This window comes from Cygnus atratus, chromosome 3 (assembly GCF_013377495.2).
Source record: "Cygnus atratus isolate AKBS03 ecotype Queensland, Australia chromosome 3, CAtr_DNAZoo_HiC_assembly, whole genome shotgun sequence".
Classification (NCBI taxonomy): Eukaryota; Metazoa; Chordata; class Aves; order Anseriformes; family Anatidae; genus Cygnus; species Cygnus atratus.
The window spans coordinates 38,973,773-38,992,836 of NC_066364.1; the positions used below are offsets into that span (position 1 = coordinate 38,973,773).

At 41.5% G+C, this 19,064-nt stretch overlaps 1 protein-coding gene across 2 annotated transcripts; it reads left to right on the forward strand.

Annotated features, from left to right (window-relative positions):
• Nucleotides 1-1,001: 1,001 nt before the first annotated feature.
• Nucleotides 1,002-18,668, forward strand: PM20D2 (peptidase M20 domain containing 2). 2 transcript variants are annotated; one of them, XR_004780659.2, is made up of 8 exons: nucleotides 1,765-2,298; nucleotides 2,373-2,521; nucleotides 6,059-6,201; nucleotides 9,232-9,386; nucleotides 11,498-11,633; nucleotides 13,288-13,423; nucleotides 15,854-15,961; nucleotides 16,778-16,807. XR_004780659.2 is itself a non-coding variant. In XM_035559539.2 (7 exons), exons 1-7 carry the CDS (start codon nucleotides 1,873-1,875, stop codon nucleotides 16,978-16,980), a joined length of 1,320 nt encoding a protein of 439 aa, XP_035415432.1. In that variant the 5' UTR covers nucleotides 1,002-1,872; the 3' UTR covers nucleotides 16,981-18,668. The 2 variants fall into 2 exon arrangements, 1 of the variants encoding a protein (XP_035415432.1); XM_035559539.2 differs by lacking the exon at nucleotides 13,288-13,423 and having other exon boundaries at nucleotides 1,002-2,298; nucleotides 16,778-18,668.
• Nucleotides 18,669-19,064: the final 396 nt, after the last annotated feature.

Consider the following 19,064-nt stretch of genomic DNA (forward strand, 5'->3'; position numbering starts at 1 on the left):
ACAACAGCTCCAGGGGGAAGAAAAAAAAATGCATCTGGTCATCAGGATTTCATTATGATAGTCAGCAAGGCCATAGACAATCACTTGGGCTTTTGTGGACAGCAGCATGGCGCACACAGGCCACACAGCATACTGGCAGCAAGGCCAAGGCTTCCCAAAATCGCCACACTTTCTGTGCTTGGGCTGTACGGATGCTTAGCCCACGTATTTGGCATTCTGTGCTGTGGGCTGCAACAAGGAAAGCATCCATGCTGGGTGTTGCTGTAGGTTCACAGCTGTGCATTGCCTTTGTCCCAAAGGAGCAGGAAATTCACACCGTGGTGAAGAGGCCAGGACATGGGCTGTGGAGTCGGCGATATGCTGCTGGCGAGATCTGGAGCCACCACAACCCGGTCAGCTGCATCGGTTGGGGACTCCAAATGCTCGAAGGCCAGAAATCTCACAGAAATGACAAGGGGGGAACAAACTGCAAGCAGACAGTGTTGGTAATAGAAGATGAAATATACAATATTGCTTAATATGTGTTATATTTGCGATGTACTGTTCGGGGGCTGCACTTGGAAGATACAAAATATATGTGCAAAGATAGCATGAGAGAATGCCCATGAGAGAGAATTCATGATGAGGAGTAAGGAGGACTAAAAGAATGCCCAATTTGCAAGACATCTAGATAACTGGGGCCTCTCGGACCCCGAGAACTGGATCAAACCAACTTTGCGGTTTGGACTGAGACCAAGGGCTCAGAGAGCATGCATAAGAAGAAAAGGTTAAAAAGTTCAACTCTGATGAAGACATCTTACTTTACCCCGATGACCACCCAGACGACCACCAGAGAGTAATACGCAAGCGCAGAAGGACTGATGAGATAATTAGCATACAAAGCAGAGCTAGGCGGAGTTAGGAAATGAATATACATAGATGTGTTGTGAAACTTAATGCATATGTAATATTTTAGGAGATAAAAGAGAACTGAGTGAACAAATTGGACGAAGTTAGATTTGGGCAGGCATGCCCCTAACTTCTGGCGCCTAATAAAGCACCTTCATACAATCACTTTGTGGATTATGTGTCTTCATGAATGCTAACAACAGGACTTCCATCTACTTGATGAAATGACTCCCTCCCTTCCAGTGCATACAAGAGACTTGGAAGGAGGCCATCAGAGGGCCACCAAGGTGATCAAGGGACCGGAGCTCCCCTCCTATGCAGAGAAGCTGAGTGAGTTGGGGCTGCTCAGCCTGGAGAAGAGCAGGGATCTTCTCAATGTACATAAATGCCTGAAGGGAGGGTGTAAAGAGAGCAGAGCCAGGCTCATCTCGGTGGTGCCTGGTGCCAGGACAAGAGGCAATGGGCACAAGCTGAAACGTGGGAGGTTCTGTCTGAGCACTGGGAAGCACTTCTGTGCTGTGTGGTCACTGAACACCGGCACAGGCTGCCCAGAGAGGTGGTGGAATCTCCTCCGTGGAGATGTTCAGAAGCCACCTGGACATGGTCCTGGGCAGCCTGCTCTGGGTGTCCATGTGGGAACTGGGCAGATGGCCAACCTCAGCCATTCTGGGACTGTGAAATAAAGGAAATGTCTGAGAGACAAATATGATGATGAGAGACAAAAAGTCTGAGAGACAGCAGCAAAGCTCCAGGCACGCCTCGGACGCCCGTAATGGCCGGCGGCCCCCGACCCCCAAAGAGAACTACATTTCCCAGCGCCCCCTGCGGCACGGCAGAGCCCATAAAAGGCGGGGCAGCAGCGGGCGGCGCAGTGTCTGCTCGGCAGGTGCGCGCGGCGTGACCGTTAGGAGCCGTTAGGAGCCGTTGGCAGCCGTCAGGAGCCGTCAGGAGCCGTCAGGAGCCGTCAGGAGCCGTCGGAGCCCGATGAGGCCGCAGGAGGCGTTGCTGGAGGAGCTGAAGCAGCGGGCGTGCGAGGGCGTGGAGCTGAACGCGGCGCGGCTGGGCGCCCTGAGCCGCAGCATCTGGAGCCGGCCGGAGCTGGCCTACGAGGAGCACCACGCTCACGACGCCCTCACCCGCTTCTTCGCCAGCGGGGAGCTGCCGGGCGCCGCCTGGGCCGTGCGGCCACGCTACAAGCTGGGCACGGCCTTCCGCGCCGAGTGGGGCACCGCCGGGCCGCGGGGGCCCCGCGCCCCGCTCCGCCTCGCCTTCCTCTGCGAGTACGACGCGCTGCCCGGCATCGGGCACGCCTGCGGGCACAACCTCATCGCCGAGGTGGGGGCTGCCGCCGCGCTGGGGCTCAAGGCCGCACTGGAGAGCCTGCCGCAGCCTGTTCCCGTCGCCGTGCAGGTGAGAGTCCTCCCGAGGGCCGAGGCTTCGTGCCCGGGCTGTGCCGCCCCTGACTCTGTGTGTTTCTGCTGTAGATCGCCGTGCTGGGGACGCCTGCGGAGGAGCAAGGAGGTGGCAAAATTGACCTGATAAACGCTGGGGCGTTTGATGACCTGGACGTGGTGTTTATGGCGCACCCGTCGCAGGAAAATGCTGCGTATCTGCCTGATGTAGCTGAGCACGAGTGAGTGAGCGGGTTCGCGTGGAAAGGGTTGTCTGGTTGTTGTCTTTGGTTCCTCTCCCCGAACAGGGTTGCTGCTTGGAAGAGGCTGAACTTAGGCAGGGGACCTCGCAGGTGCCCTCCAGACAAGGTATTTGCAGTCAGCTGAGGAGCCGTGACCCTGTTCTGGACACTGAGCAGTGCAAAGTGCAGCGTTCAGCATGGCATTCAGATAGTTGGCTGCTCAGGGATAATCTTGTGTCCCCCCAGTCTGTTTTCTCTTCGATATTTCTGGGCATTTCTTACACATGCATGTGATAATCGGGACATCTCATTGATTGTAGTTTCTTGCTTTCCTGGATATCAGGACATGTAGTTCTCTGTATGTTTTATTTTAGTCAGTTGTGGAAGTGCTTGTTTTTTATCCCACTTTTAGAAACAGCTAACCAGCTAAGCCTGACTGCTCTTCAGGTCCTTATTAATTGTCAGCCTAAACTTAATTATGGCCATTCTGTAGCTATTAACTCTAACATCAGCTTTGTCTTTGCCCAAATTATTTCTTGGCATTGCTTTATGTGTATCCCCAGTGTATGTGTAGGCAGCAGCCATACCCTCACTCCACTTTTTTTGTCAGATAGCTCTATGGGGACATTGCCTTGCCATCTTTTCATTAGCTCTAGTGTTTATTCTGTGCTTGTTCTTCATTTGTATTCAGGGAGACTTGTCTTGAAGTGCTCCTTGCTGGATGTTCCTAACTAGAATTGTTCACAGTTCTGCTAGGGGAATTATGTTAGACCTTACTGAGCTAATGCTGGAGCCACAGTGTCTCGTTTCCTGGAAATCTTAAATGTATCTTAGAAGGATTTGACTTTCAGCAGACTAGTGCTTTATTTCATAGACTTATTTCATTCACTTTCCTCTTAAGTCATTTTCAAGCAAGCAACTTGCAAAGAAATGCTTAGTCTGGAACTGCATGATTTCTAAAGTGTTTTTGAATTTAATTCTGTTCTTGCTATGTTGGTCTGCAGGGTCATGCTGTTCTTTCGGTATTTTAAACCTCTTCTGTTTTCATAGGGTCCCAGCAGTAGTCTTACCAGCAGTTTTTGTTAGTACACTTTATTCCACAGTTACTAGTGATGCTCGATCCCAAGGACTGAACCTGCAGGGACTCCGCTAGTAACTTCCCTCCAGCACAAAGGAGTTTGTGTTGTGTTTTTTTACAAGTATTGCATTGGGTTCTGTAATGAAATGTGTGACCTTCCAGATGCCTACGTGCTTGATTTTATTGGTCATTTTAATTTTGACAGTGTTCTTCCTGGTGAATAATTTACCTCAGTTACTGCTTAGTTTTATGGTAAAAATTGACAGGGTTGGCAAGAACTAGTCTTCCTTCCATAGTTAGCCCTCTCTTATTTGCCCTCATTGTTCATATAAAGAATCTTAACTACTTATTGCAGTGTCCTTTTGAGATTTTGCTTGGCTTTTGGTTGCTGTCTCTTAACACTATAATCGTCAAACTACAGTTTTCATGGATACATTTGTCTTTCTGTTCATTTTATCTCTTGTAATGGCCTTTTTTGATTTATACAGTAAGATTTAGGGATCTCCCTTCAGAGGTGATAGTCTACTGCTGGATACAAGTTGTAGACAGCCTTTAAACCTTGAATATGGAGGAGGCATGGAATTGAAGCACTGAGTGAAAGAGCTTGCTACCTCCAAAAGCTTGAAATACTCAGTTTATGCCATAATTTTTATAATAATGAGGTTCCAGAGGTACAAAGACTGATTTCATGCATTGCATTTGGTCTTTCGGTTGTTCCCAAGGAATTTAAGGAATACTGATCACTGCGTTATTAGTTTTACTGTATCTGCAAACTCAGAATTTGGCATCTTGTGCCTGAACCCAAATTTACATATTGGGGTAACTGTTGTGCATATGTGCCATAATTTGCCAATTCTTAGTCAGTTACTCTTCACCTAATCAGCCTACTTTTTTTGTTGGTCAGACAGGATCCATGTTGTTCTGCTGATGTTCATGAATTTGTTCAGGGTTGTATTATTCACCAAAATGTGTTTTTATTCTGAACATGACACTTAAGTAGCAACAGAGGCTACAAGAAAATGAATGTTGAAAGAACAATTTTTGTTAAGCAACCCGTGTTTCTTGTGGACAAAAATGATTGCAACATGACTTTCTGCTTTGTCTCCTCTCCATTTTTTTGGAGAATAGCCAGGGATCTGTCCTGCTTTCTTCGCAAGTTGATTTGAGGGACCACAGTCTAATGCTTGGGTTGTTAATGGACAAGTTTTCTTGATTACATATATGATGATTGTAATTAAAACTCAACAGAGCAGGCTGTGAGATTCCCGTGGAGGACAAGGGAGGAAGGAAAGGGACATCGCAAAACCTTGATTTGGATTGCAGACAGTAATCTGTGAGGGAGAGTTTTTCTGCTGCAAGTGTGGACTCCATTGTGTCCCTCTTTGCTCTCCAGTATTTCAGTACAGCTACGGACTTACAGCTGTGGCACGGCTCGGGACATGAGGGGTCAGTTCGGGATAAGTGGCTAAGTTGGTGTCTGTGCGAGGCGGGGCAGCCCAGCTGGGCTCTGCCTGGCTGGGTGAGAGCCAAGCGGTGTGTCTTGGAGGAAACTGAGGTCCTGAGGATGGAGTGTTGTATGTACAGGACTTGGTTTTGAGATCAAACCCGTTAAGTTAAAATCGCTAGGATTGATTAAAAACTAGTATTTGCGCTTGATAAATGGTAATACTTTATATAGATGTAAGTATTTAGTAGTTGCCTCTTGTAATGAGTTTGCATGTAATTCAAAACACCAAATAAATTACTTTGTAAGCCTAAGAAGTGACACTCATAAGAATTCATGCTTGGCTTCATCTTACTGGATATGTGTAGGTACAGTATTTTGAGTTTTACAACTTCTGCACTAGATTTCTCTATCTTTGCACGCATTTATTTCTGCCAGCATTTCTTGAGGTGAGCAGGGAAAGAACATCTTTGAGGTAGCATGGTAATGTATATTTTATATGCTAGGTTGTACTTTTACTACACTTAAAACTTTTTTATTTAGACATGGGTTATATATGATCTTACTAATGTGCTTTTGCTGTCTTATGCAGCACACGTCTAAAAGTTTGGCAAGAATTAGGACAATCAACTTCTAATTTTGAATTGGAGAAAAGTTTATTATCCTCTGAGAAGAATATTAGTAGCTTTGTCTCAGAATAGGCAGGCAGATATGGAAAAGTGGAGACATTTAATTAGTATCTGAAGCCTTCAATCCACGGGAAAGGCTGTACTTTATGGGAACTCTTTCGCCCAGTTGGTTCTTTGTCGTCTCATTCCACTGGTTTTCTAGAAATATTTCAGGACCATCCTGCACTCAAATACAGCTTAGCTTTGCAACAGTGTAGTGCTAGGTAAATTGTTTGGTGTTCTGCTGCACATAAGTTAAGTAAGATTGTGTGAACAAAAGGAACTTTGTATTTTAGAGGGTTTTTAAGTAAATGAATAGCAAGTAAGCAATGCCTTTTATTTCCTAGCGTGACTGTGAAATACTATGGAAAAGCTTCTCATGCTGCTGCTTATCCTTGGGAAGGAGTTAATGCATTAGATGCTGCTGTTCTTGCATACAACAATCTGTCTGTTTTAAGACAGCAAATGAAACCAACCTGGAGAGTTCATGGTGAGACCTTCATTAAATCTGACGTCCAGCACGTAAGACTTTAGGCTGTTCAAATACTAACTCACAAAATTCCACAATTTAAAATACTGCATTATTGCATTAAATTACTAGTGTCACCTCAAATATTATGAAATTGCACTATTTAATTTAAGTAGTTTGTCTGTAATTTTTACAATCACGTTGGTGTCAGAATTAACTGCTGGAAATGGACATACGGGTCAGATTCAAAAGCAGACACTGGTATGTAAGTAGATACTAGACAAATCTTAAGTCTTTGCACCTGATGTTGCCGTTCAGAACGAAACAGCGAAGTTTTTGTTACAGGGCTTTGAATTCCTTAAAGCCGACGTGTGCCTTTTTGCACAGGCGTAAGATTAAATGCTTCTAAAAAATGATTACTTTCTGCACCATTTTTCTAGTAGGCATTCCATTAATTAAAAGTAATTTATGTTGACATTTATGTAAAGGTATAGTGGTCCTGTGACTGAAATTTATTTGCTGAAGTGCTAAAAAAAAAAAAAAAAGCAATGGCAGGAGTCTATAGTTGTGAATAGTGGGTCAGTCAGATGTGCACTGGATTCTATTATTTAATACCTAGTAGAGCTTCAGGTAGAAATGTGTGTTCCTTCTGTAGTAAGATACGTTAACCATTAAGCTTAACTTACCTTGAATACCTTGCATTTCATTTTGCATGGTGAGAAAGTTGCAGAAGTTTAGGTGGAAGCTGCCCATTAGCTGTAGACACAGATTTCCGTTGCTGCACCCAACACAGCTTTTTCAAAGTTGTTAAATTAAGAAATTATTAAAGTAAGAAATACGGCCATTTCTAAAAAGATTTGAGAATGTAGAGCTGTTTATTTGGAAATTTCTCTATGAACTACGACACTTCCAGGAGTCCTGAGCTAATGATCATTGTGTCTTGGTTGCTTGTGCCATGTAATACTTGTGCATATTTCTCTCCAGGATATCGAAATGGAATCTGGAAGCCCAAATCCTTCTCACTGTAGATGAATATATCCTTGCAGTTCTGCTGTGCAGCTTGCCCAAATGAACTTCCTACAGAGGGCACAGCCTTAGCTCTCTGTCCTATTGCTCAGTGGGAGACAAGGCATACAATTACAGGCTTGGGTATATGAAACTCATGTTGCAGGTTTAAGATTGGAGTTGAAGGTGTCCAAGTCTATCGGATTTGAGCCTAAAATGGTAGATTCTTCTTAGTTTCTAAAGGCCACATGGGTAATATAGGCAAAAACTATCTAAACAAACCTTGTAGGGGTAGCACTTCCTGAACTACAGTGAAACTTAAATCACTGTGTTGATAGAACTGCTGCCATAAACTTGATTTTCAAACTGGAAATATTTAAAATGCTTCTGGGAAGATACAAGCAACGAGAATGGTGTTTAATTGTAGGAACGCTTTACTTACAGCAATGTTGGAGGTCTTGTGTTTCAGGCTTCAGTAACATCACTAGTTGTCTTAAGTGATCCTAAAAATCTTAGTCTTAACCCACTAACAAGCACTGAAATAGTTTCCATTATTTCACGTCTAGAATCTCTGAGCAGTGGTTAATGTAATTGAACAATGTTCTTGTGAGTTTGTCTAATATTTGATAGGTTTATCTTTTCTCCACTTCCAAGTAAATGTTGCCCCTTGAAAACAGGAATTGAGATTTTTTTTCCTTTCAAGCAGCATTAAACAGGTTGCAAAAAAGAAGTTCCAACTAGGAGCAGGATTCCATCTGTAAGACAGCCTACTTCTTAAGATCTCTCCATTCAGTATTGCATATCCATATTTAAGAGACTGTATGCTGTTAGACTCGGTCCGGTTCTGTTCACAAGTGCATTGAAGACGGGGAAGCCGTTTGCTCATTAAGCAACTTGTTTTGAGCAAATGTGTTGTGTCACGTAGTTTCGTGTGATTGCTTATTTGTTGCCTTGCTGGTTCCCTTTTTTGTGATGTCTGTCCATCTCACCTGAGCTGTTCCTTTTACGGACCAGTACTGACTGGTGTTTGATTCAGTGCTTTGTTTACTTTGTATTCAAGACAAGAAAGCCCCACTTGAAGGGGTGGGAGTTCCTAGTCTTTATAATAGACTTTCTGTACCAAAGGTAAAGATTTATTGCCCATTTGCCTTCTGATAGTGCTGTCTTTTCAGGCTTCAGTGACACACATCAGAATTACCCATCACTAGTTTTGTGCTGCAGTATTTCCATTTAAAGCAGATAAGATAGTTTCTCAGGTTCTAGAGAAAAACAGTTATATTTGACATATATAAATTGAGGGTAGGAAACCTAGGAACAAAGGCAGCCTTTTGAAAGTAACTAGCTGTTACTGCATTAAAATCTAATGTGATACTGAGGTCTGCAACTTTTTATTGTTGAAATAGCTAAATGCTATGGTATTTTATGATAACGCCTGTGATGCCATAATTGAAAACTATGTAGTTGTCGTGTTTCCTTGAGGGAGCACTTCACCCTTGAATAAAATTGTACATATAGTATATGCTGCAATATTCCAAAGAATTGGTATGAGGAATCTAACGTACTTTGTCCCCTGGAGTAGACACATTACTCCAGTATTGCAGACAAATGTAGCTTATTAAAATTTCTGTCCAAGCTGGCAAAAGAAGTTGGAAATAGCCTAGACGTGGAAGCCTTTAAAAGATGGAATCCAAGGTAGCCTTTATAACAACTTTCTTTTTGTCGATGACAGCCAGATTGCTTTACAACTGTGATGCATCAGATTCCAGGGGATTAATTATAAATGCTAGGTTGGTTTGTCTTTAGGCTCGTAACAGATGTCTAACCAATGAATAGGATGAAATCACACTGGAAAGCATGTACGCATCCCACTTAATCCGATGTGGTGATGAAATTTTGTCCATGCGCTGTATTTTTGGCATTTTGTATTTCATGCTTAGCTGATGGTTTGGTTTTGTCTGTATTTAGTTCAGCTAAGAGTTTCACGACAGGGATGAAGATCAAGCAGTTGGGTTTAACACTGTTAACATGGCTTTTCTCTTTCTGCAGGCATAATAAAAAATGGTGGTGTGAAACCTAACATTATTCCTTCTTACACTGAGCTGGAGTTTTACTTGCGTGCTCCATCAATGAAAGATCTTTCTGTTCTGACAGAGAAGGTTGAGAACTGCTTCAAAGCTGCAGCACTGGCCACAGGATGCAGAGTAAGTATGTATTCATGGTCCCGTGTTTCTATGACACTGGAGATAAGATATTCCCTGTTCAGGCCCAGCATTTTTCTGCATGGTGTTTGGCTGAAAAAAATGTAAACTTCTGTGATACTGTTTGCCATTCAGTTGATTGGTGTCTTGAAAGAAAGCTTTGGCTTATTTATAAGATGCCGCAGAGTCATCTAGGCTGAGAGAGACCACCAGAGGACATCTGGTCTTAACTCCCTTTTAGAGCCTAGCCAGTTGGACCACATTGCTCAGGGCCATGTGGAGTTGTGACCATCTCCAGTCATGATATTCCACAAGCTCACTAGGCAGCCTGTTAGTGTTCTGCTCAGCTCGTGGTGAACAGGATTTTCCTGGTATTTGTACTGTGATGACTGAGCACTTGAATGGGTTTCTCAGAGATTGTGGGGTCTCTGTATTGGAGATAAAAAGTAGTATTCTGGACATGGTCCTGGGCGACCAGCTCTAGGCTGCCCTTCTTCAGTGGGGGGGTTGGACAAGATGACCTCCAGAGGGACCCTCCAGCCTTAACTGTTCTGTGATCCTGTTCTTTCCATAAGAATTTCCTCTGTTGCATCTCATTGTATCACTGGGCATCTGTAAAAAGTCTGGTTCTGCCTCCTCTGTACTTTCCCCATCTGGTAGCTGTAGACAGCAGTAAGATCTCCCCTTGACCACCTTTTCTGAAAGCTCAACAAACCCGACTCTTTCAGCCTTTCCTTGTCTGTCATGGTGTCCAACACCCTAGCCATCTTGGTGGCCATCCCCTAGACTTGCTGCAGTCTTGAGACAAGGAGCACAAAACCGAGCAGAGTACACCAGATGTGATCTTATAGGAGTCAGAGAAGGGAAGAATTTTTTTCCTCACCCTGCTGGTTGGTGTTACTAATACAGCTCAGTTTGTGTTCCGTCCCGTTACCTCACAGGAACACTACTGAACCCTGTTCAACCTACTGTGTTTCCGAGCCAGTTGGCTCCCGGCCAGTACTGCTGCATGGGATGCTTTTCTCCTAGATGTGTAGGGCATTGTACTGCAGTTTGTTGAAGTTCTTGAGGTTTCTGTCAGCCTGCTTTTATTTTTTTGGCCTGTTGACATCCTTCTGAATAGTATATAGTTAAACCTTCAACGTATCTGTTGCCTCTACCCTCCAGCTTTTCACCTGCTCCCCACTGGCTTGGTATAGTTGGCAGACTTGCTGAGTGCACTGTTACTTGTTGTCTGTAACAGTAATAAAAACACTAAAACAGTAATGACACCAATATTTACTGCAAGAAACCTGTAATAATTTGGATTTTTGTGCCACTGCTCATAACCCTTTAAATCTCAATGTGTTCCATGTCTACCATGCCAGACATAGTCATGAAAAGCTAAGCGTGGTTATGCCGCATCTTCTTTTCAGTAAATCTGTGCTGGATGTTACAAGTGCCTCGTGGTTCTTGTGCCTGGGTATTGGACGTAGGGAGGATTTGCTTTGTAATCTCTCCAGGAACTTGAGGACAGGATGGTCTTACCAGTCAGTAATTTCCAAGATCCTCCTGGCCCTTCAATATAAATGTCACTTTTAACCCTTTCAGTCATCTGGAACATCCCTCTACTTCAGTGACATTTTGGAAATGATAGCTCCTGGATTGCAGTGCTGCCCCCTTCTCACTGAGCACCCTTGGATGCACCCACCTGGTCCCATGGACTGCTTCGTAAACAAAAGGGCTGTGATTATTGGAACTGATTTAAATATAAAAACAGTAAAACAGAATTTGGTGGACGACTAAATTGCTTTTGACCTAACTTAATAGTACCTGCAGTGGAAATCATTAGAAGCTATTGCAGGTCATTTTTGTTTGCTGTTTGTGGAGATGCAGTCCATGAAGTCTTTGCTTCTGGAACTTGGCTGTCTAGTGCAAGCTTGACAGAAACCAAGCTGTTTTCATCAAGGCTAATGTTTGGCTGAATGTTACATTGCCGAAAGGAACTTTGCACTTAACGTCCATTTTGATACGGGCCTGAAATAGGGACATGTGCTTAACTTTTCCAGTCCTTGTTTACATTAAACTGGCTTAGGTTGGAGAAAAATGTCTAATCAGCTGTTCCTTTTGACTAGGTGGAAATAAAAGGTGGTGAGAATGATTACTATAATGTGCTTCCAAATAAGAGCCTGGAGAAGGTTTACAAGGAGAATGGGAAGAAGCTTGGAATAGAGTTTATATCAGAAGACTCTATTTTGAACGGTTTGTCAGGTAACTCAATCTGTTTCTTTGTTGTGACTTAAGGTTAGATTGATCAACTTCCAAGTGTATGAAATGATGGGTTAGAATTAGGTTAAACAAAACAGGTCAGAAGAAAAGGACAAATTAAAAAAACTAAAGCAGTGTAAGAGGATCATACCTCTGGCCTGTGTTTGTGTGCTCTAGAAGCTCAGAAGTAGCCCCAGCACATGAGAAGCAGTAATCATGTTCTGATAATGTTTTGAAAATGTTTGAAATGAGAAACACTAAGACTTGGAATGAATTGAGGCTTGTCATACAGAATCCTGCTTTATGTTATGAGTGCAGGTAAGATTGAGTTTTTAGAAACCTTGTTTAATAATATTGTCCAAGCTTACATATAAACAAATTTACTCAATCTACCTAAAATTTTTGATTTTTTGAAGAGATTAAGTGGAAGTGTAAGTATATCAGTAACTAATCAAAACCTCTTTCCATTAACAGATAATTCTATGCTTCTAATTTTAGCTCACAAATTGAGCACATTGGTTTTCAAAAGGTTGTGATTCAAGTAGGTGCTCACTTCTGGGTCTTGACCATGCTTCAAACTATTTCATTTTCTTGGTTTCTCAGACCTATAGTAATAGGAGGGTGAGTTCTTGAATGCCTAGGTGGGTTTCTCATTACCCTTTACAGTTGTTTTTTCCTTCCTTGAATCTTCTTACAGGAGCTCTTTTAAGTATCAGCAGCATTTGTAAGACTTTTATAGCTTTTACTACTGTTCATAACTGTATATATAAACATTTATAGGCTACTCATGTTAAATGTCTTTCTCGTTGGTTGGAAGGAAACAGTGATGCTCAGTAAAAATAGTTGTTCTTATTAGTTTGATTGTGTTATTAATATCTTCTATATTAAATGCACATCATCTTTGGGCAGTTGAAATCTTGGTGTTTGGAGACAGTTCCCCAAAGTTTTTGGAGGGGGGCCACAACATATCTAGTGTTATTTTGGTTGTTTTTCCTGTATTTGCTACTTCCCTTCCAAATTAGGATAATATTTTCTCCAATTATTTTTGTGTGTTTAAAATCAGATTATAATTAAAAGCAGTTTTTTCTTCCTTCAGTGTGGTACAATTAAGCTTTACTACTTTGCTCATTTAACCTAAGAACGGGGCTAATGTGAGGGACCTTACTTAGAACATCTAGTGAAATTTTCTGGAGCTCTTTCGGTTGCTTCCCTCAAAGCATTGTACTAAGGGTTCAGGAGATCCTGAATATGAATACTGGGGATCCTTTCAGTGAACTTGGCATAAACACCTACTTTTAATAGTGCTTTCCTAGGTAAGTTACATGATAGATTAAATATTAAACATTAACTTGCTTAAACTGAAACTCCTTGTATGTCTGTCCTGTCCTTAAATTGCCTGTCAAATGTCAAAATATGCTTGAGAAATTAAATTTTTATTGCATGCTGCTGTGGGCCTTTACTGACTTTTTTTCCACAGCTTCTCCTGTGAATTCTTGTGGTGGGGGGGTCAGGAGTAATAAAGTGCAGTCTCCAGAGACAGAAGTGGAATTTCACATGCTGCAACCCTGTTTGGGGGAGGGTTGAGTGTTTTGTCTCGTATTTTTCAAGACCTCTATTTCTGTTTAGTTTTCATATGGTTTTCAATGTTTTCTTTTAGGATATCAGTTTCTTCTGTTGAAAGGGAAGGAAGATAGCTCAGTTGCTTCTCCATGTCTGTACAGCAGAAAAGTCGTTAACAGATGAGCATACTCGCTGCCACCTCTACATGGGTATTAGTATCGGTCTGCTTACAGGTATCGCTCTAGGCAGCTAAGCATTGTGAAGAATTCCTTTAGTCTATCAAATCACACTGCCTCGTGTGTGCCTTGTGGCACGCTCCGCTCGTTTTGCACGCAACCAGAATGATGTGACAGAATGAGGTAGCTTTGAGAAGGTGCCACGAGCTGTTCCTCTTGCTGGTAGATAGCTCTGCTTCAGGGTATTGATGACCTCCCAAAGCAGATGGCCTAGCCTTAGTTGAGGCACCCACACTTACGATAACTTTGATATTTTTAGTGTTCAGAGGTTTTGCTGGTGTCCTGTGGACAGGTTTGACATAGTTGATAAGGAGCCAGTATGTTTTGAAAATATACTTTTGAAGTCTGGGGCTGAATATAAAGGCTTCGTGGAATCAGATGCATTTTCACCTCCTCTCATGGTTGTGGTAATAACTGGCTTCCATTACATGCTCAGTGACCTGAATAGGCTTCAGCATCTGCTTCAGGATATTTTTTGAGAGGCTGGAGTCCCCAATACCTTTCTGTTCAAGATAGTGCGTGAGTCTATATATCGTATTGATACCTGCGCTATTATTCATGCTTCCAGATGGAAATCTGATCTGTAGATCTCTAGCAAGTATACAGTTCTGGATGTTTGTATGGAAACTATTGGGACATGCTGATAGGTTGTTACTAAGGGATTAACGTTTTTCTGACAGGAAGAATTGACTGTCACAATTTTGTTAAAAACAGTCTGAATTTTGACTTGGCAAACTCTCATCTTTTAAACCATCAATGCCTGGTTTAAATAACTTACATTCAGCAAAAATAATTTAGAACCGGTAAAAGGTTGGAGATGGACACAGTTGCAGGTGAATTAGATGATCAAGAACTGGGATGCACTGGAAACTTACAATGCTTCATTTGCTGGGTGAGAGCAGGAAAAAAAGCCAGCTTAGTTTTTCCAGCACTGTGTGTATTAGGGCAAGTCAGCAACTCTTGGTTTAGTCTGGAGTAGGCAGAACTCGTAGACTTCTGGTTCGTCTTACCAGATTGACCAAAGAGTGTATGAATAGTACAGACTCCTGAAAATTTACTTCTTGCTGTTCCAGGAGTTGAATTCTCTTCAAATCCATACTGAATTTACGGGAAAATGTATTTTGGAAAAGCATTTCTGCTTCCATTTGTGCACAGGCAGAAAATAGTAAGCTAGTATTATCCTTTTTGATCACAGAATGTAGTCTCTGTGGACTCACTTTGAATAACCATATGTTTCCATGTAAAGTCTGTACTCTGCAACCAATTAATTGCTAAGTCTTAAAGCATAAGTGATATTTTTTCTATCGTTTTACAAGGATGTCATGGTGTGGATACTACCTGATATGTTGTAAATAATTTTAAATCTTTGGAAGAGTCCTTTCATATGCTATCTCTAAAGAAAAAAACATTCTGATTGACCTGAAAAAAGTTAATTGTGATCTGTTAGTTGGTCATCCCTTTTTACCCCCATATGAAACAAGGTCGTGTTGTGCCTTCTGTGGTACCTGAATTTCACAGTAACTGGTGTGTCGATTTCTCCAGCTTCTAAACATCTTCTTAACAGTAGGGGAGAACTTGACTTTAAATACTGAGTGGATTACCTGTTTGGCTTTAAAGTAACACAAAAACACTCAGGACATCGTTGTGGACTCTTGGGTGACTAACTATAAGGGATCTATCGCTTCTGGATGGCATCTTTAAGTGCAGTACTTTTGGATAGTTACTGTCTTACTGAGAGTGCTTGTCAGGTATGAAAGAATAATTAAAATCTGCAGTGTTGTTGTCAAGATTTCTCTACATCTACAAAACACTCGTGTCTTGTTTGGAGTTTAGATCTGATATTGTTTTTTCAAGAGTGCTTGTGCTGTCGATGTTTCCATAACTGAGAACAATCAAAAAAACACCAGAAAACAGTTGTCCTCAGTCTGCTTTTGTTTAAAGATTGTTTGTTCTTCAGAGTCCCTATCTCATGTGGAACATTTGCATACTGGTGAAAGCGGTAGCTGTTGGGCCTGGTTCTAGGGGCTGTACCAAGGTGTGAAATAGCTGGACTGCGCCAAACTCCAAGGCTTGGAGCTTTCATCTTTTCTGAATTACACCTTACTATCAGGAGGTGCTTGATGAAAATTTAACAGTAAATGGAACAGGAACATGTCGATACCATTTCCTTGCAGTCCAGTGACAGATTATTGTTCAGAAGCACGCTGGAGAGCAGCATCTGAAGATGGCTAGTTAGGAAAAACTTGGCTCTGTGATGGGGAATTTTTGTATGGATAATGAAAAATTAGAAATGCTTACATTTTAGTATTTGGGACAAAGGATATTTTGTTAAAATTATGGGATGGAAATTATGTCAGTGATACATTTTCCTACAGCATTTAAAACTCTTCAGCACATATTCACTGAGAATTTTCATGCTGCTTTTAGGTTCCACGGACTTTGGAAATGTTACCTTTGTAGTTCCTGGGCTTCATCCTTATTTTTATATTGGCTCTGATGCATTGAATCACACTGAGCAGTACACAGAAGCTGCAGGTAAGTAGAAGTGGGAAATAGAGGTTCACATTTAGGACCGTAGGTGTTGTGGGGTCTCGCTGCTGACTCTTCACTGTGGTGTATTTAGAAACTAGATATTTTGAATTGCCCAAGATTAAAGCTTTTCCATGCTATTGTGGTGTTCAGAGCTACTGTACAGTAAATGTGTAAAAGTGTAAGTAGTAGATAAAAAAGTGGCTGCATATAAACAGCTATCTAGAAGTGCAGTAGATTTCCTTGAGCATTGCGAGATCTGAGCTGAATGTGGACCCTGAAATAATTGACTTAGCTTTTCTCTGCAGCTTTGCAACTGACAATTTCTGTAACTTCTATTGTTGTATTTAAGATTAAATGTATATGGGAAAGATGATCCACTCCTTATACTAAAAGTCAGACTTCTCTTCAGTATACTGTCAACTCTAAAGAAATTAGAAGTGTTAGCCCTGGCAGCATATTTTTGAAGAGTCTCAAAACATGAGTCAAAAGATAGCAGCAATTTTTACTCCTAAAGCACAGTGCTCTGCAAATGAAGATAGCATTTTAAAACTGTTTTCTAAAAAGAGAAGTGTGAACATTTGCTTTCCTGTTTTCCATTTTGTTTACCTCAGTAATAGAAAGTTAAGCACCTGCATGTGAAAAATTGTTTTGAGGCATCAGAAGATAGTCACACTTAGTGCAGCTAGATTTTTGAGAATCTGTTCTTGTAATTGAAACTCCAGGATCTTATTTTATAAAATACGCTTTACGTGGTGCTCTAGTAGTTTGCATCTAATATTAGTAATGTGGCCTGAAATTTCTCTTGTTTTTTTTCCATAGGGTCACAGAATGCTCAGTTCTATGCTTTGCGCACAGCAAAAGCTTTGGCAATGACAGCACTCGATGTCATTTTCAAGCCAGATCTTTTAGAACAAGTCAGGGAAGACTTTAGACAAGTGAAGCTAAAAGAAGAGGGGCAACTAAATCCAGCAGAACCTGGCAAAGAATCTGGTATTGACACAGGAGCATGTGCATCACGCTAAGCTTCATTAAACATCTCAAGAAGGGTGACTTAATGGAGATGCTATTTGAATCCCAGGAGGGGTTGGGTAGGGAAGCAATGTTGATTTTCTCCTGTGCTTTAGGGACTTTAGGAGAATCAAATAGTATCACTGCTTTCAAAAACGTGCACTTCTGTGTAGCTGTAATGTTTGCTGTACTCAGTATTGTGATAAATTTCAGAGAGATCTCAAATACATTGTCTTTCAGTTGCAGTGTTGAATAAATGATGGGTCCCTGTAAGTGATTTTAGATCCCTCTTTGGGATCCCTGAATGGTTTTTAGATCCCTACAAGTGATTTTCTCTGCAATAGTAATATTCCTTATACATAAATCTGGCATTTACTTGGAAGCTTCTAAAATAAGTATTATTCAATCTGATCACAGGCTGATTCTGACCTGTGAAGCATTTCTGTCTGGCCTTTTCTTGGGGCAAGACAGACTTTTAAAGCCTGAGCTGGTTTCAGTGGAGAGAAGGGTATATGTTTGGAAGCATGCCTGTTTTTGATGATAGTGGCTTCTACTGATGGAAGAGAACTGTTTGTATAGAAACAGGATCTGTAAAGATTGACTGTCCTGAAGAGCATTGACCACCTTCCTGGTAAATTTCGGGAGGTATTGTGGAGGGGTCATCCAAAAAAAAAAAAAACAGTAAGCAACTAAATATGCTTGTTTAACACTAGCTTACATGTGTTGAAGTTCTAGTCTAGGGCGTAAGGTGTTGCACTAGCTTAACTGATCTAAAGAAAGTGTATAAATGTAGCTAAACCACTGGAAGTGCTTTTCTTAAAAAGATGCAAGTGTGGTACCATGGTACTAATTAAGGTAACCTTAGCTTGCTGTGTGCAAGCTCTGAGGAGCTTGCACTGAGGATTGCTTGAGCAGTAACTGGTTTCTCAAAACTGTTTGTTCCTGTATCCTAAGTATCAGATCTGTTCAGTCTTTCCAGTTGTCCTTTCTGTGTGGTGTGTGGTTAGCTTGTTTAATCCTTTTACTTCCCAGAGAAATTAAAACAGCAAGTCTTAGATAGGTGGTGGTCCCTGTATGAAGACAGGTTAGGAATTTTTTTAGTTGGCTCATTAAAGGATCATATGAATAAATAGAGAAACTGATTTTTGATCTGATACAAACTACTGGGAATAATGGGCAGGCTGAATGAAAAGCAGCTTACTGGCTAACATTTTCCTAAACATAGGTGTTATAGTAAGCTTCTGAAAAAAAGGGCAAACTATACCCCAAGAAGTCAACATACCCAAAATAATTTCAGAAACGTTTGTAACAGCACAGATCCTCTAAATGGTAAACTTTAGAAGTCTAATCAGAATTTATACTTTATTAATTACTAAACTGTTTCTAATGTCAAAAGAGACAGATCCTTTAGTTAAACTGTTCATTCCCTCTGCATTTCTGTTTTTGTTACTTTTCTATTTTTGAGTTGGAATGGTTGGGATCCCAGTGACAGGAATATGTGCGGCACTGTTGTGCAAGCTGATGTGCAGTACTGCCTGCTCACTTCTCTGTCCAGACAGCTGTTGGTTGCATCATGTCCAAGATCATTAAACATCTCTGTAATAAAAGCACATCCTAACTTAGTTTTAATTTCATCAACAATTGCAACAGTTTGATGTACTGATTAAAATGAATTTATACCAATAAAACAATGCAGTTGTGACTATTTGTCTTGTCCTGTGATTAATACTGGGGTACTGCATTAGTTCATTTGAATACCATGTTTAATTTTTTCTAGTTTGGTATAATTTTGTAAGAGCAAGACATTTTTTTCAGCTTTCCATTTCCATTTTGGTCAGTCAGTAAATGGCTTTTTTTTTTGGAGGGGTTATAATGCTGCTCTTCAAATATGATGATAGTCTTTATAATCTTTGGGCTGTTTCCACTTTTTAAACTTAATGAAATTCCTAGATTCATATGAAACTTGTTTGGGATGGCTCTCCAGATGATCCCAGGCTGTACCTGGTCCAGCCTCCAGGTTGAAGTGGGAGGTGATACTCGGTGCTAGATCAGGTTAGCTTGGCTTCATCTGCTGAATCCTGAGGCCTGTGGGCCTCTG

Coding starts and splice junctions, on each gene's coding strand:
- PM20D2 (XM_035559539.2), top strand. CDS start 1,873: ATGAGGCCGCAGGAGGCGTTGCTGGAGGAGCTGAAGCAGCGGGCGTGC. Junction 2,522..6,058: donor CCTGATGTAGCTGAGCACGA/GTGAGTGAGCGG, acceptor TTTATTTCCTAG/CGTGACTGTGAAATACTATG. Junction 9,387..11,497: donor CACTGGCCACAGGATGCAGA/GTAAGTATGTAT, acceptor CCTTTTGACTAG/GTGGAAATAAAAGGTGGTGA.